This window comes from Aythya fuligula, chromosome 13 (genome assembly GCF_009819795.1).
Source record: "Aythya fuligula isolate bAytFul2 chromosome 13, bAytFul2.pri, whole genome shotgun sequence".
NCBI lineage: Eukaryota > Metazoa > Chordata > Aves > Anseriformes > Anatidae > Aythya > Aythya fuligula.
Genome location: NC_045571.1, coordinates 18,681,161 through 18,696,030, shown reverse-complemented (window position 1 = coordinate 18,696,030; position 14,870 = coordinate 18,681,161). Strand labels below are relative to the sequence as shown.

Genomic DNA, 14,870 nt, shown 5'->3' with positions numbered 1-14,870 from the left:
AATACCCAGACTGTCGAGGACTTTATCCTTTTTTAAATTACCACTTTGCATTCACATGGTTAATCTAGTGCTGTCTTGGAAGTGCTGGAGCTGTAGTATATTTGCAGGGTATCTGCCATGAACTTAAGCAGTAAACCTGCTATGTAAAGGACTGCATTAGGCCTACTTTTCTGTTATATGCATTTTTTTCCAGCCCTGACCCTGCACATGTAGTAAATTCAGTATTTGTTGGCTTAGCAGCTTTACTGCTATGTGATGTTAATTCACTCAGTGAATTCCCAGCAAGATTGTGACAGTTCACGGCCCAGTACTCCCCTCCAAAAGGTAAAGAAACTAAAATAGCTCAACCAGTCAAAAAGGTTGATCATCACCATGGGAAGAAGGATTTGAATTCATCTTTGAATTGTCATTGGTTACCAGAAAAACATTGTTCTGTATAAATGTGTTTTTTTTTTTTCTTGTAAATATAGTAAGTTATAGTTATTTGATAATAATGCTTCTTTGAGCAGAGCTTTTTTGCCTCTTTTCTCATTCATAGTTTTCATTCCTGCTCTTTCCTTGTGGTCCCCCCTGAAATGTAAAGTTAATTGTTATCTCCTGTCCTTAGTCTCCTGCTGACCAGTGTAAGAAAATCCATGCTGGCGATGAGGTGATCCAGGTCAACCATCAAACTGTGGTAAGTACTTTAGAAGTTCTGGTCTGCAGGCTTTGACTGTTCCCACTGCTAAAAAGACAATAATTCTTACTAGGTAACTGTAGCAAACTAGATCACTCTTTATGCCTTTTAAAATATTATAATCATTGCTTACATTTAATTTGTGCATTTTTATTTTTTTAAATTGTCATTAATTAACCCAGAAGGATTAAGCCAAACATATTTTCTCTAGCTGCCGTTCAAGATTATGGTCCCAGAATCAACATTGACAATTTACAGTGATTGCACTGGTTGTAGTTCTTAGATTTCCTGTTATGGATATGCCAGCAAGTTTAACTTTTTCCCTTAAACAGAAATATGCATTTTCTTTAATCTGTGATTCAGACTCAAAATGCAGGAATTCTGTAACAGCCATATATTTCTTTTCATATTTATTTTTAAGGTGATGAGCAGTTTTATAAAGTTGGTGAAACTGTTAATCCATTTCATATTGCATAAGCATATGTATGGGGAAGCGTGTGCTAAGTCTAAGATACTGTGGTACCTGATCTGTGTACATTTAAGTGTGCCTACTATTGTATTTTTCACAGTGTATGCAGTTATTGTTTATGTGTACCAACCTACATTTCATTTTATTTACAAAACCAGAAAAATTAAGAAACCTCTTTGGCATTTGTGGGAGGTGAAAATGATTAGAGAGCAAATATTTTCTTTTCAAAAGAAGTATAACTTCCTCATTTTTACTTACAATTTTAATGCAACATGAAACTCTTACTTACATTACAGAGGATCTGTGAGTTGTCACAGTACAAGTTGAAATATGCATTAGACTGGCTTTCTCCATCAGACATACTCTTCAAGTGACAAACCTGATTTAATCTTTACTCCCAGAGGTGAAAATCCACTCATTCAACTACTCAAGAATTGGCTTTCTGGGTAGCAACTTCCCATGTGTGTTATAACGAGCCCAAAGTGTTTGATGCTTGTAATCCCTCTCTATCTAAGGGCAGGCACGCTGCCAACAGCTGAGTCAAGTGGCAGAGAATACTTTTTCAAAAAAACAAACCTCACTGCTAATTATTCATTCTGAAGTCTGTAACAAGCTACGAAAAGGGATAAATGGCAAGCAGTTTCTTTCAGAAATGTATTCTTCCTTTGCAAATGCTGAGCATGCTTTATTCTGTCTTCCTTGTGACTGTTTAAAGTCAGCCAGTAATTTTTAGTGTTTGTGTTTCAGAGGTATGTGTCCAACTGCAAACTATACTTTGCTTCTTCACCCAAGCTATCACAAGTTGTGACAATTGATATCATACTTATAAATACCATTATTTCCACTAGTGGGATAGAATAATTCAGAGGTTTCTTTAGGTTCATTAGGTTCATTAAATTCCCATATAGTCAATATCTTTATACTAGTAAGGCCAGCTCACAGAATGCACTTGAGATGAACAGTCCATTTCAACCCACTTGAAATGAACAGTCCTGGGGGCAGTTGGCAAACTGTACAAAACAAGTCTTGCATATCTGTGGTGGTCTTGCACGTTTTCCAGAGCTACAGACAGTCTTGTTCACCCGGCATTGGAACATGTAGGCACAAAGCACTCCATGCTTTCACAAAATGTATACACAGGACAAAAAGGCCAAAAAAAATATATAAAAATGGAGAAATACACTTTCCTCTGAAATTTCTGTGTTTCAGAGGATTTGTATCACATAAAGTTTCTCTTAACTGTTTTGAAAAGATCTGCTCTGAAGATGGTTAGATATAGTCATTTTGTTTTACCATTAGTGAAAATTCTTTCCTGATTAAAGAAAGTGTAGGTTTCTTTCATTAGGTGCTAATCCTGTAGCTGACTATTGGCATCATCTCATCTGATTTAGACTAAAATAGGCCAGTGTATTTTCTGGATAAATTGATGTTTGCTCATTTACTAAGATAATTAGATTTTTTCAAAACACTCAGTGACGTTCCCACAACCTGTAATATACTGTTCTGTTAGTTAATTATTCTCGTTGGAGGGGAGTGGGGGGGGTGTCTTTTTGTTTGTAGTATGCATTTGATCTTGATCTATTTTTATCTATTACACTGGAGATCCAGTTTCTCATTTAGGCATTCTCAGGATGTAATCAAACTACCTCTTCACCTTTTCTTTGGTAACCTAAATAATTGGAGCACTCTCAGTTTTTCATCCTAATGCATGACCCTCCTTGACAACCTTTTCATATTCCCAACTGTGATACTTTGCATATTTAACATCGAGCTACAGAGCTGTACAGTAAAAACATATTCATTCATAGCTAAAGCAGTACTCCTGTGCTAATATAGTACAAATAAGTCTGTACTTTTTAAAAAGCTAATGTTCATTTTCATCCTACATAGGCAAAACTTAATCTAATAGGATACTGATTTTTTTCCTTAAGTAATAAAAAATAATTTCAATTTCAATTTGAAATTCATCAGGAGGTCCATTTTAAGAGAAGAATCATTACCCATTTCATAGCTGAGCAAGGAGTAAGCTCTTAAACAGGTTTAAGATGTAGAGTTGAAAACAGTTGTACTGTCCCTGCATTCCAGTGGAGTCAGCACAGATAACAGCACTTTTAATCTTGGAGGCACTTCTCTGGGGTTGTAAAGCTATAGCAGAGGATTACGTATGCTGACAATGTTAGTCCATTGGATTGCTGATGTGTGGAGTTAAGTATTTTGGTATTGATGAGGCTAGAATATTTTGGCTGTATGTCTTCAAAATAATTGAATTTTACTTAAAATTCATATGCTACTTTTATATAAAGCATTATCTGAATTAAGTAAGAAATGATCAGATTGCTAAAGATAGCTGTATTCGTACTCTTACTGAAATCATTTATATTAACAAAAATATTAACATTATTAACACAAAAAAGAACACTTATTTTAATTCTTCAGTGTAGTTGAAAGTTTTTAAAAAATGAGTTCCAAAAGGGAAACAGCTTAAAACTTACATAATGCAACAGTTGAAGGAGTTAGAAATAAAAGATTTACTACGTCAAAACTGGTCAAGCCAATGAACCCCAATGAACCCCTGTTATATAATTATGAACATCAAAGTAAAAATAATAGTACTTTAGGCAAGAAATTAATTAAATCAGTTGATTCACCACTAGCTGTTAAGATCATTTAATCATTATCCAATGTCCTTATTTGCTTTTTTTTTTTTTTTTTAATAAAACAGCACAAGAAACTTGGTAAATAAGTTACACGTTCTAAAATCCAATGACATTAGCTCTTTTTCTTTTACCCTACTAGTAACAACAGGCACTAGTTCTTGCCTGTTGGCAAAAAATGGAATGCCTTGTGGAGTTTTTCTTTCCTCTCCTATGAAATTAAACAGAAGTGCTGAATATACCACTGTGCATTTATTTGCTTACAAAAATAATAATTACACCTCAAGTTCTGTGAATAGTATTTTCTGCTGCTTAGTTGAAATAAAAGGAAAGTAAATTTCATTTTGTCTTAACTTTAACTAACGTAGTTTTATGGATGGGATGTGATTCTTTAGTCAGAGAATTGGGACTGTCGTGCAGTGAAAATAGGGTGAAATTAAAGATAAGTTTGTCTGTGGCCAAGAAATATTTGTTTCTTTCAAATTTCCATAATAAGAATAGTAGAGAATATAAGACAAAGAGAAGAAACCCAGTCATAACAAATATATATATACGTACATCCGTTCTCAGGATGGAAGCAAAGCTGATAAATTAAAGCCAAATCATCTGCATATGTTTACTGAAGGGACTGACACTTTCAATTGCAACTCGCTAAGCAAGGATTTTTAATGAGTTGTCTGCTTTAGGATAACATTGTATGCTGTGGAAGCATAAGGAGGCAAACTTACTAGTCAATACTACGCAAGGTTTTACAGGTGATTTGGAGGATTATAAAGGATAACTAAAGACTAAGAAAATGGAATGTTAGATGAATTACAGTATAAGTTTATGAAAAATAATTTTTTTTTAATGTTCTACCTTTGATAATTTTTTCAAACAGAAATCTTACAGATCCAAACAAGTATTGATCTAGCTGTCTGAACAGATATAGATGTTAGATCTACTTTTGTATACAAAAAGGTAAACTAGGGAAAATAGTTCAGAAAAATGAAAACCTTTTTCTTTTTCTTTTTTAGGATTAGAATTTGAAGGTCATTTGATAGGACAGAGAGCAATAATAATGCTTTTAGTAATTCATGTTGAAAGCTAAATGTTACTCAGGAGCAGCTGGCAAGAATCCTGAAGTCAGAATGTAGTAATTAATCCCAAATCAACTCATCACCACAGAGGTGATGTGACTGAAAATGGCAAAGATGAACTTGGAATTAATCAGGAACATGTTTCCAGGAGAAACAGAGTTTTAATACCATTGTCTTGACATTGGTAATATCTTGTCTGAAATACTGTGTGATGTTCAGGTCATTTGCAGTCTTCAAAAGTGAATTTGCGTAAGAACATTTGCAAATGTAACGGGGTAAAAAGGAAAATGTATTGAAGGATTTTTTTATTTTTTTTAAAAGGATTTAAATTTTGGTTACCCAGCCAGCTAGGTCTATAGGCTATACAGACCAGGAAAGGAAATAACTGTTTAAGGAAGAGAACAACACTGTAGAAGAGCAAGCATCCATGTGAACATCTGTAAGAAAATTTGTGGTGAAATTTGAGAGGTCTGATTAAGATGGTGACTGAAGAACTGATGAATATGATTAAGTTACAGCTGCCTACAACTATGTAAAAGGGATAACAAAAGGATGTAGTAGCCTAGAACAGCTCTTTCCGTTCAAACACATGTGCTTTGTTGTGTAAGGTGTTTGTTATGTTACGTCTAAATAGCCGGTATTTTAAAATAATGGGGATGCATTTTCATAGTTGATAGGTTCATTCTTTGGAATGGAGGATGCTCTGTAAATACATGAGCCACAGCCTAATGCCCTTTCATACTGCTCATTGTCTGTCAAATTTTGTACTTTGAAATTAGCATGAACACTGTTTGGATTTATAAAAATGTCTAAATCCCTGTTGCTGGTAGGTTGTATTCTGAATCCCATTCATAGAAATCTGAGTCTTCTAAAAGAGAAGATACCAAGTCAAGAGCCCTGCAACAATTAATGATTTCCAGCACTAATTTATTTATGTTAAGATATTTATTGAATTAATATTCCAGATTTATGTGTGTTGAATTGGAAATTTGAGTCTTAATGGGTGCTCACTTTAGATGGAGGTAAATCTGTAGCCGTGGTGATAGGTCATATGATCTGTGTTTCAGCACACTGTGTTGTGAAATGCAAGTAGGAAAAGGAGAGATAAAAACTGAACAAGAGATGTCATGACAATTACAACTTCTTCCCCCCCAAAAAGTCATTTGGTTTGCAAAGAAATTTCCATGTATCACTGAATCTCAGGATTCTGCCTTTCAAAAGGGCTTAGTAACAGTGTCTTCCAGTAGCACATTTTGCATCATCTTGGAATCTTGCTGCATTTCTCTGTTATTTAATGAAAATAACTGTAAGATAATAGATAAACATTGGTATTTCCATCATCAATTATTTTTAGTAACACTAAGGATATTAATGAGGAGAGTGAATCAGCTACAGGTGTTAATGATGAGCTTTCCAATCAGTGACAGAAAGTCTTATGATCTCGCAGCACATTTTTGTTTAATAATAATTTCTGATTTCCATGTTAATGAAACTAATTCCCTTGATAAATTCCCTAGCCTGGGCAGTATTGTAAGGCAAAGTGAATTACCAACAGACTTAACATACAAAAGATGACTGTTTCTTTAACAACAAGTTGAGTTTGCTCATCTCTCCCTCCTCTCTCCAGCCCCCCCCCCCCCTTTTTTTTTTTTTAATGAAAATATGAAGAAAGGTCATACAGTTAAGATTCAAATAAATATCCAGATGGGTTTGCTTATGTATTGAAAGAGCCTTGAGGGGAAACATCTGTCCTGGTTCATGTAGGGGTTAGGTCCTACTGGAGTCAAAGCAAAATTACTTGTTTGCAGGTGGTGTGCAATATCATATGTTCTAGTTATTTAGTAAATACCATTCTGTACAATTGATTTCCAGATCAAATGCCCAGCAATGCAGTTCTTAAACTCATTTTTAGTTTACTCTCTGTCTTTTTGCATCCTAGGTAAGATTAAAGCTGGGCAAATGATACAGTGAGTTTAATGTGCATAACTCTCAGAAACACATGGAGGTTTAGCCTACCTTCCTTCTGGCAGGTGCACTGTGTATTTTTGTATTTCTTGGAAGTTTTTCTTTTTTTTTTTTTTTCAGAGTCCCAGTCAGTACTTAGAGGTTGACAAAACAGTGAAGGAATTGAAGGATCACATTTATGCTTTATCCCCAGAATTTTCAGGAAAAACAGAGAAATGAATATAGATATTCTGTCCACTAAGCACTCAGAGTTCCACTCTGAGTTGTTTTCTAAATTTGTACCATGACAAATACACATAATGAGTTTTGAGGAAATCAGCATGGAGGTAAATAACTGTGGTGGTGGTTTTAACCACTGGAATCCTTTGATAAGCCTCAATGTGTTCAACAGTCCTGCTGTTTTTTCAGTTCCTTTTATAGGTGAGTATGTCATGGACTTAATGCCTATGCACTCATCCACAAATGCAGTGTTTAGTGTTTTCTTCAGATTTTTTGTTGTTGTTGTTGTCTATCATGTTAGGAATTTTTAATGTTAGTTTATTTTTCATACAGATCATCCATCAATCATCATCAGCCAGATAGCCTTTATTTTAAAAAAGGAGAAAAGGTGCTTGTCCAGTATGAACATGGTTTGGATGTATAAAAATGCCCAAATCCCTACTGCTGGTGGGATGTGTTCTGAATCACATTCAGACAAATCTAGATCTTCTAAATGAGAAGGAAAAAGCCATTACTGGGGAACTCTAAAGAAGATATTGAAGAACAAGAAGACAAACTAGTTTACTGTGGGTTAATGAGCAAGCTTTGTTTTTCTGCATATACTACTTATGCAGTCCCAACTACAAAATCATCAGTTTTAGGTATACAAAATTACTATAGCATTCTGGATATTTATATCATTATAATTTTATGGTAAAGAAATTTAGCACCATAGGGACTAAAATTTTTTAGTTATTGTTTTCGAAGTTACCATATATTGCACTTTCCACTAATTAACTTACTTGTACTTTCTATGAGAAAATTAATCCTTTAAAATAGACTATAGCAATACATTTTTTCCCCTGGAGCCGTTTTTTCTGCACTGCTGATGTACAAAGCAATAAAAATTATCGATTGAACAATCCTAAATGTAAACTACCAAAGAAAATTAAACTTCTGCCTGCCTCTTACCTTATTCAGTGAGTTATATTCATCTCTGTTTCTTCTATGTTTAACATCTAAATTAAAGAGTATTTTCTTTGGACTAACATTAAGTCAATTGTACTTTTAGCCAGTGAGTATCAAATTTCCTGCGATTCTCATCTTTTCTCTTTACAAACTGTATGTTACTGTGGTGGCAATTTTCATTGCTGGCATCTGACAGTATTTTGCACATTCTTTGGGTTATGAACAAGGAGTACAGCAGTTGTATGACTTTCCACACTCTACTTTGTAGGTCTGATTTACAAAGAGAACAAATATATGGAAATAGCGTGTTGTATTACAATATGCAAATCTGTTTAGCAGAGAACATGCACCATGACTAGACCTTTACTGTGCTGTGCAAAGAGAACATAACAATGCCCTGAATTTGTTGATTTGAGTGTAATGGCTATCCTAATTACTCCAATTTCATTTATTCAGGAAAATAAATCATCATGCTAGTCTTTTTTTCCTTCATTAATCTAATTTACATGTTAACTTTTATTACCGAGTGAAATATCTTAACCCGTACTGTAGAACCTGATTAACTGAATGGTAAAAAACTTTAAAGGAGCAAAAAAACGTTTTGCTGAACACATCTCACCACAGCTAGAAGCCAGTAATTGCAATTAAAGACTGTTTAAGAATAAATGTCAAAATCTGTCTGAAGGACTGGTTTTCAACTAAGATTTTTAATCCACTGTAATGACTTCTATTTTCACAAAGATATTTTTAGTAATACAATTTATAATAACATGTCCAAATTCCTATGAGCATTTTATCATAGCCTAGTAGTAATGATTGCAGACTTCTCTTTAATAGATCATGCTATTTAATGGTTTTGTCATTAAGGTTCTCATTGGAATAATTTATCATTAGCTTAATTATTTATCATTCTTATCTAAAAGGAGCACACAAAACTCCAAAGGCTTCAGCATTCTGAAAATTACAGCAATCTATAAAAATCAAAAATAGTCCATCCACTTTTAAATTTAAAATTCAGCAAAATATATGTGTGTGTTTCTACATAAATATCCTGTCATGTTATAAGCAAAGTGCAAACCAGAAGCATTTGTATGGAATGGAAGTTGAGATATTTTTGTTTAGTTGTGGTCTGTTTGTGACCAGTGCATTTTTAGAAAGTTTTCAGTAAACCAGCAACGTTAAAAATAGAATAGAACTGTAAAGAGCTATTAAAATGCTTTTTAGCACTATGAGACATACAGTGCTTTCCAAGCCAAATGTTCACACTTGGGATCCGGGCTTCGGCCCACTGTAGAAATCAGGTATAAACCGTGAAGTTCTAGCTAAACTTCTCTCAGGCCTTTGTGAGAGGATTTGAACCTCCACCTTCATGTATAATCAATTATCTTCCTCTAAAAGGAAGTAATTATAAATGGTACTTGATATAATATGCTGATACATGTAGACTGCACTGATTCTGAACACTTAAATCTATTTTTTTAATATTTTATTTTTAATAGTAGTGGGAATACACATTTTGGTCATGTTACCATGAACTTGCCAGTTAAGCATAGTCAAGGGGCATAGCAAATATAATGGCACCAAAGGCTCGCATACACTTGTACAGCTCCAGCTCTTGGATTCCCTAAAGCATTTTATTCGTAATAGCTCACTTCAAGGCTGCCACAGTTCAGTCTCAGTAAGGTTGTCGTTGCAGAAATGCTGTTCACGCACAGTGCTCTGATTCCTAAGAGCTGTGGTCATTTTTTTCTAATCATGAGTAACCTACAACAGGCCTTTACTATGGTCCTTTATTAACACAATAAAAATCTGCTGTGTTTGGAATAGAAAATGATGGGAAGAATTTAATACAGGATACTTTTAGAGCTGCTGAGAGCTCAGCTTTTCTGTAAAAGAAAATTACTTTTGCAGGACATATTCCGTGCAGGATTGGATCCATACTGCTTTGTTTAGCAGAACTGGGGGAGAAGGTGACCATCAGTGTTCAAGTTAAAGCCTGATTCACTTCAGTAACATCCTGCACCTATTCACTTTTCTTCAGTAGCAAATCTAGGAATCTAATCTGAATTGGAGAAAATGTGATTTAAAAAAGGCTAGGAAAGTCCTCCAGAGTCCTCCCTATAAATATTTCTGCAGGCCTTGCTGTTTCACACAGCTAAATGTGAACCAGTAACCTCATTGTCACTTACAAGAGGTCATTCTTTCTAGTAACTCCTTTCTATATAGGCTTGCTCTTGTAATTTGAGTTATTTCCCAGTAATAACAAGGTGAGACTAAGTGGAGGAGATAGCTGTGCTATAGAAGACAAATAAGGATAATTTTTCAGAAGCTTTTTTTCTGGGTTTTGTGTGTGTGTGTGTGTTTGTTGGCGTGTCCCCTATAGTAAATCCTTTAGGAAAGGAGGGATTATACTTTTGGTCTTTGTCCATTGGCTCATCATTGGCTTCCTGTAAAATACCTGCCTCCTCTTATTCCTTATCCTATCTCCCTGCCCTCTTTTTCAGTAATGCTTTCACTACCTGGGGAAAATACTAATACTAATACTAATATCGTGTCTGTTCAGAAGCAACATGCACATGGAATGGCTATCCAGTCAACCATTTTGTATAAAAGGGGAGTTTTGCTTGTCTTTCTCTGAGGGGTATTAATTTGGGCCTTTACAAAATCACTTACTGAAATCTGTGTGGCACTTGTTATGCCCTAACTATTTTTGAAACATCAGTTCTACTTGCAAACTTGATTTAAAATGTACGGTGACCTCGCAGATTATCTAAAGGGAGACAGTGTTCACTTATGCCTTATTTTGTTGAGAAACCTAGCAAAAAGAAATAACAAAAATAACCCAGATTCAGCAGCAGCATTTCAGTCCAATAGAATTAATCACAAACTCTTTATAAAAACTGCTTATGTTCAGAAAGAGCGGGCTGTAATACACCTTCCCAGCTAATAGAAGAGTTCCTTCACATGTAAAGTTAAATGGAAAGCTTTCAAAATTCAATTATGGAATTTTTTCTTAGGTTGGCTGGCAGCTGAAGAACCTAGTAAATGCACTGCGGGAAGACCCAAATGGAGTGATTTTAACCTTGAAAAAACGTCCTCAGAATACTCTAGTTTCTGCTCCTGCCCTTCTGAAAAATGTGAGGTGGAAGCCTCTTGCGCTTCAGGTAAGAAGGCTGCTGCAACTCTGGTGTCATGGCAAATTCTTTCCACTAATAAAGGAAATCTCTAGAATTGTTCCTTCTGATGGGATGAACAGGAACCTCTTTCAAAAGCCCTATTTCCTTTGAAATACAGTGCTAAGCTTGTGTGGCAATATGTGTCAATAAGGTTGTTTTCCTCTGTTTTTCCCTGAATTTGGGAACCACAGGAATTCACAAAAGGAAAGAATATCTATGAATAATACTGCTAAGAAAGTAAGCAGCCAAAGATTCAGTAGTTTTCTTTGGCTAGCAAAGGCCTCCCCTTGCCTCTCCTTCTTTCCATTATTTCACAACCTATCACAACTACTTGTTTTCACCAAGAGTGGTAGTCCTTTTGAATTTCAGGAAAAGTCTGCTTCTATCCTACATTTCTCCTCTACTTGTTTTTGGTAGCAATGCTAATAGACCCTCTGATATTTCTGCATAAATATGCCTTGAAAACCTGTTGACATTTAAAGAAAAATAAATAAATAAATAAAAAGCATCACAGCTGGTTCTTCCTACAACATCAACATATGTTGTAGAAACAACAATAAAAAAGACTGACCTTAAACATGCATAGTCACTAACTTAAAAGCTTGCCTTCAGTAGTGACATTTTGTCTTTAATACTGTATAACATTCTGTAATAAGTGTATACACTTTCGTAACATGGAAACTGTTGTTTTGCTTGATTCGCAAGATATGTGGATGTGTTTCTAAATGAATGGAACAAAGCAAACCCTACAACCCTATGCAGACAAATTTTCTTACTGCCTGCCACTTCCTGAATCTTTCATTCCCCAAAGTGCCTGCATCCTACACAGCTGCTTCACTTAAGCAGTTTGTGCAATTCCTGCAGCTCAGGAGTGCTGACACTTTGTTTCACTGCCATCTTTCCTTTCTCTGTGCTACCTTTTCTGGGTGAACTTCATACGAAGTCTCCAGAGCTAGCAAAATGGAAATTGCACTTGTAACAGTGCTTCCATAGAGATCCTCTCCTTATATTATTATATTAAAGAATTTGAATTCACAAGAATCACAAATTCAGGAAGCTTTATGATGCCAATATCTGTTCTATAAATGACTTGATATTTTCAACAAAACTTGTCATCCTTTGTCATGGTAGTCAGATAAATGAAAGTGCACCAAGCTATTTTTGTGGATTTATCAACAATTTCTATTTTTGTGATGTGTTCTCTTCTGATGGCCTAGAGCCCCTGAGGAACAAAGGGTGCTTTAAGTGTGATTCTCACTAGGATGTTTCTTCTATGCCAGAAAACAGTAGTGAGGGATTTCAATAAACATATAAATTATCTCAGGAAATAAAAAGAGCACTGCCAATATTATTTCTTAAGGGTAGATTTTGTAATAAGTTGTAAACTAACTTCAGGGTTTTGGCATCTTGTGGTCTTCTTTAGTCTTCATGCCACAGAAGTGAGCTCAAGTGATAGGACCTAGAAAAAAAAAAAAATCCAAATGCAGTTCTCAGTTTTACCAGTTTCTTACCTCTATCTGGAATTATTTATTATTGTCATTAATGGCTTGGAACTAGCATGATTAGATTTCAAGATGACACCAAAGCTTGTATTTCCTGGACAGCTGACCTAACAGCTTGATACTGCTGAAAAACAGTGATCTCACTTCCCTTGCCCTGTTCTTGGCTGCCAAATGTCCTTGCCTTTGTCTGACTTTGGCATTGTTTAGATCATCCAGATCAGTTTAATTCATTGAATTGGTAGGGAGGCTTCTGGTTTTGTTTATTTGTTTTTCTGGAGCTTTTTATCACTAATGGATTAAATTGGCACTCAGAGCATCAGAGGCTGACAGACTCTCAAAAAATAAGTGGAATACACTCCGCATAGACAGAAAGTTTTTTTTACTTTAGACAAAAGTAACCAGCTGCATGAATGTAGGATATGGAATGACTGGCTAAGTAGCAATCTGTCAAAAAAGTCTGAGTTAAAGTAGATAAAAAACTGAAAATAATTCAGCAAATGTCAGACTGTCACAAAAAAGGGTAACGTAATACACCATGAAATAGAACACATGCAAAGCAATTCTTCCATCCTGATTTAGGATTGGTAAGGTTTAAACAGCAAATCTCTGAACAGTTTTTGACTACAAGCTTTCTTTTCTTACTAGCAGTTGTCTGATTTTCTTCTGTATTTTCCTTTTTACTTTATTGCTTAAGATGTAAGAAAAGAAATATAGATATATCAAGATGAAACAAACCTAAATCTTCTAGAAAAAAACAGAGAGAAACATTTGCTTTTCTTTGCTTCCCTCCCCTGATATACTGTAGAAAGCAGGATCCTAGAGGAATCAGGCTATTAGCTCCATTACCTAGGAAGTGACAGTCCTTTTTCTGAAGTCCCAGATATTGCATAGTCATTGATGGGAGATGTATAAAGTTCTTCTTTAGAATAATTAAAAATAGAATAATTTTAGAATAAATTTATTTAGAAGAAATCATGCAAACACTTTTGTACATAGCTACGTGAAGTATTGTATGTGTACTATTTACAAATACGATGATTCTTTCACTAAATGCTAAAATGTAACTTATTTCTCATGCAAAACCACTACATAGTTTGGGAAGGAATACAGACAGTAGGATCTCAGAACTTGAAATTCAGAGGCCTGAAATACTTGTTAGCTCTGGCTGGTATTCAGCAGGAAGTTGTTATGTTTTTTATTATTGCCTAAGGTTCTTATAAGCATTGTGATTTATTTTTTTTTTCACAATATTTATGTTAAAAAGCATACCAAGTAGTTAATTTTTGAATTACTAGAGATACAGAATTTGTGAATGTATTTTTTTGGTCTAATTGTAGTATTTCTGTGCTGTATATAGTTTCCCTTGATGGATAAGTAACATCAGCAGACTATTAAAATAGGCTGACATTCTGTTACAGTTATCTTTCAGTGAGACATTTCAGTCGTTTTCTCATTTTGTCTCTAGCTGACATTATGTTATAATAGAAATCTATTTTCATTTTTAAACTCCGATTGTCTTCCCACTCAACACTTACTTTATCTTCAATGGCGAATAGTACTCTTGTGTTTTGCTTTGTTTAAAAAAAAATAAAAATAAGCACACCAGAAACTTCATTCAATGAAAGTACATTTATTGTATTTTTTATTTCTATAAATATTTAATGAGAATATTTCTTCCTGTTACAAGTACTTGACCTGGACCATTAAACTTTTTACTGTTTTGCTTGAACTATAGAATCTGCTCTGTAGTGACATGAGTAGTAAAACTAGTCAAACAGTGACAGTTTTCTAATAATTTTTGCATAACAGAAAATGCATGTTATGCCCTGAAACTTTTTAAGTAACTTTAGAATAATTCTACTCAAGTAGCTCATTTCAGATTTTGAAAACTATATGCATTTGGAGAGATGTCGCTTTATACAATGTAAATATTTATAAATTCTATGACATTATGAGAAAGAAAATAACAAATATGTTTAGATTAACTTGGAAATTAGGGTTCTGCCGATATACTTTCATGTCTCAGTGAGAAATGTCTTGGGCAAGGAAACTCTTGAAACACCTCATGCAAAGAAAATGTGGCAAATAGTTGTGTTTTGTTCTCCTAAATCTCTTCTTTTAGAGGAAATGATGAACAGTGAATCCCTTTTCTTCTTAGTGCCACTCATTATTTTTCCATCGT

At 34.6% G+C, this 14,870-nt stretch overlaps 1 protein-coding gene across 2 annotated transcripts in view; it reads left to right on the top strand.

The window, feature by feature from the left end:
• Window positions 1-14,870, top strand: part of LOC116494402 (connector enhancer of kinase suppressor of ras 2-like) — a 171,241-nt gene that overhangs the window by 101,158 nt on the left and 55,213 nt on the right. For both annotated transcript variants that reach the window (XM_032196282.1, XM_032196281.1), the window contains exons 8-9: window positions 608-676; window positions 11,028-11,174. In XM_032196282.1, coding sequence (XP_032052173.1) covers window positions 608-676; window positions 11,028-11,174 — 216 coding nt within the window. The remainder of the gene's footprint in view (window positions 1-607; window positions 677-11,027; window positions 11,175-14,870) is intronic.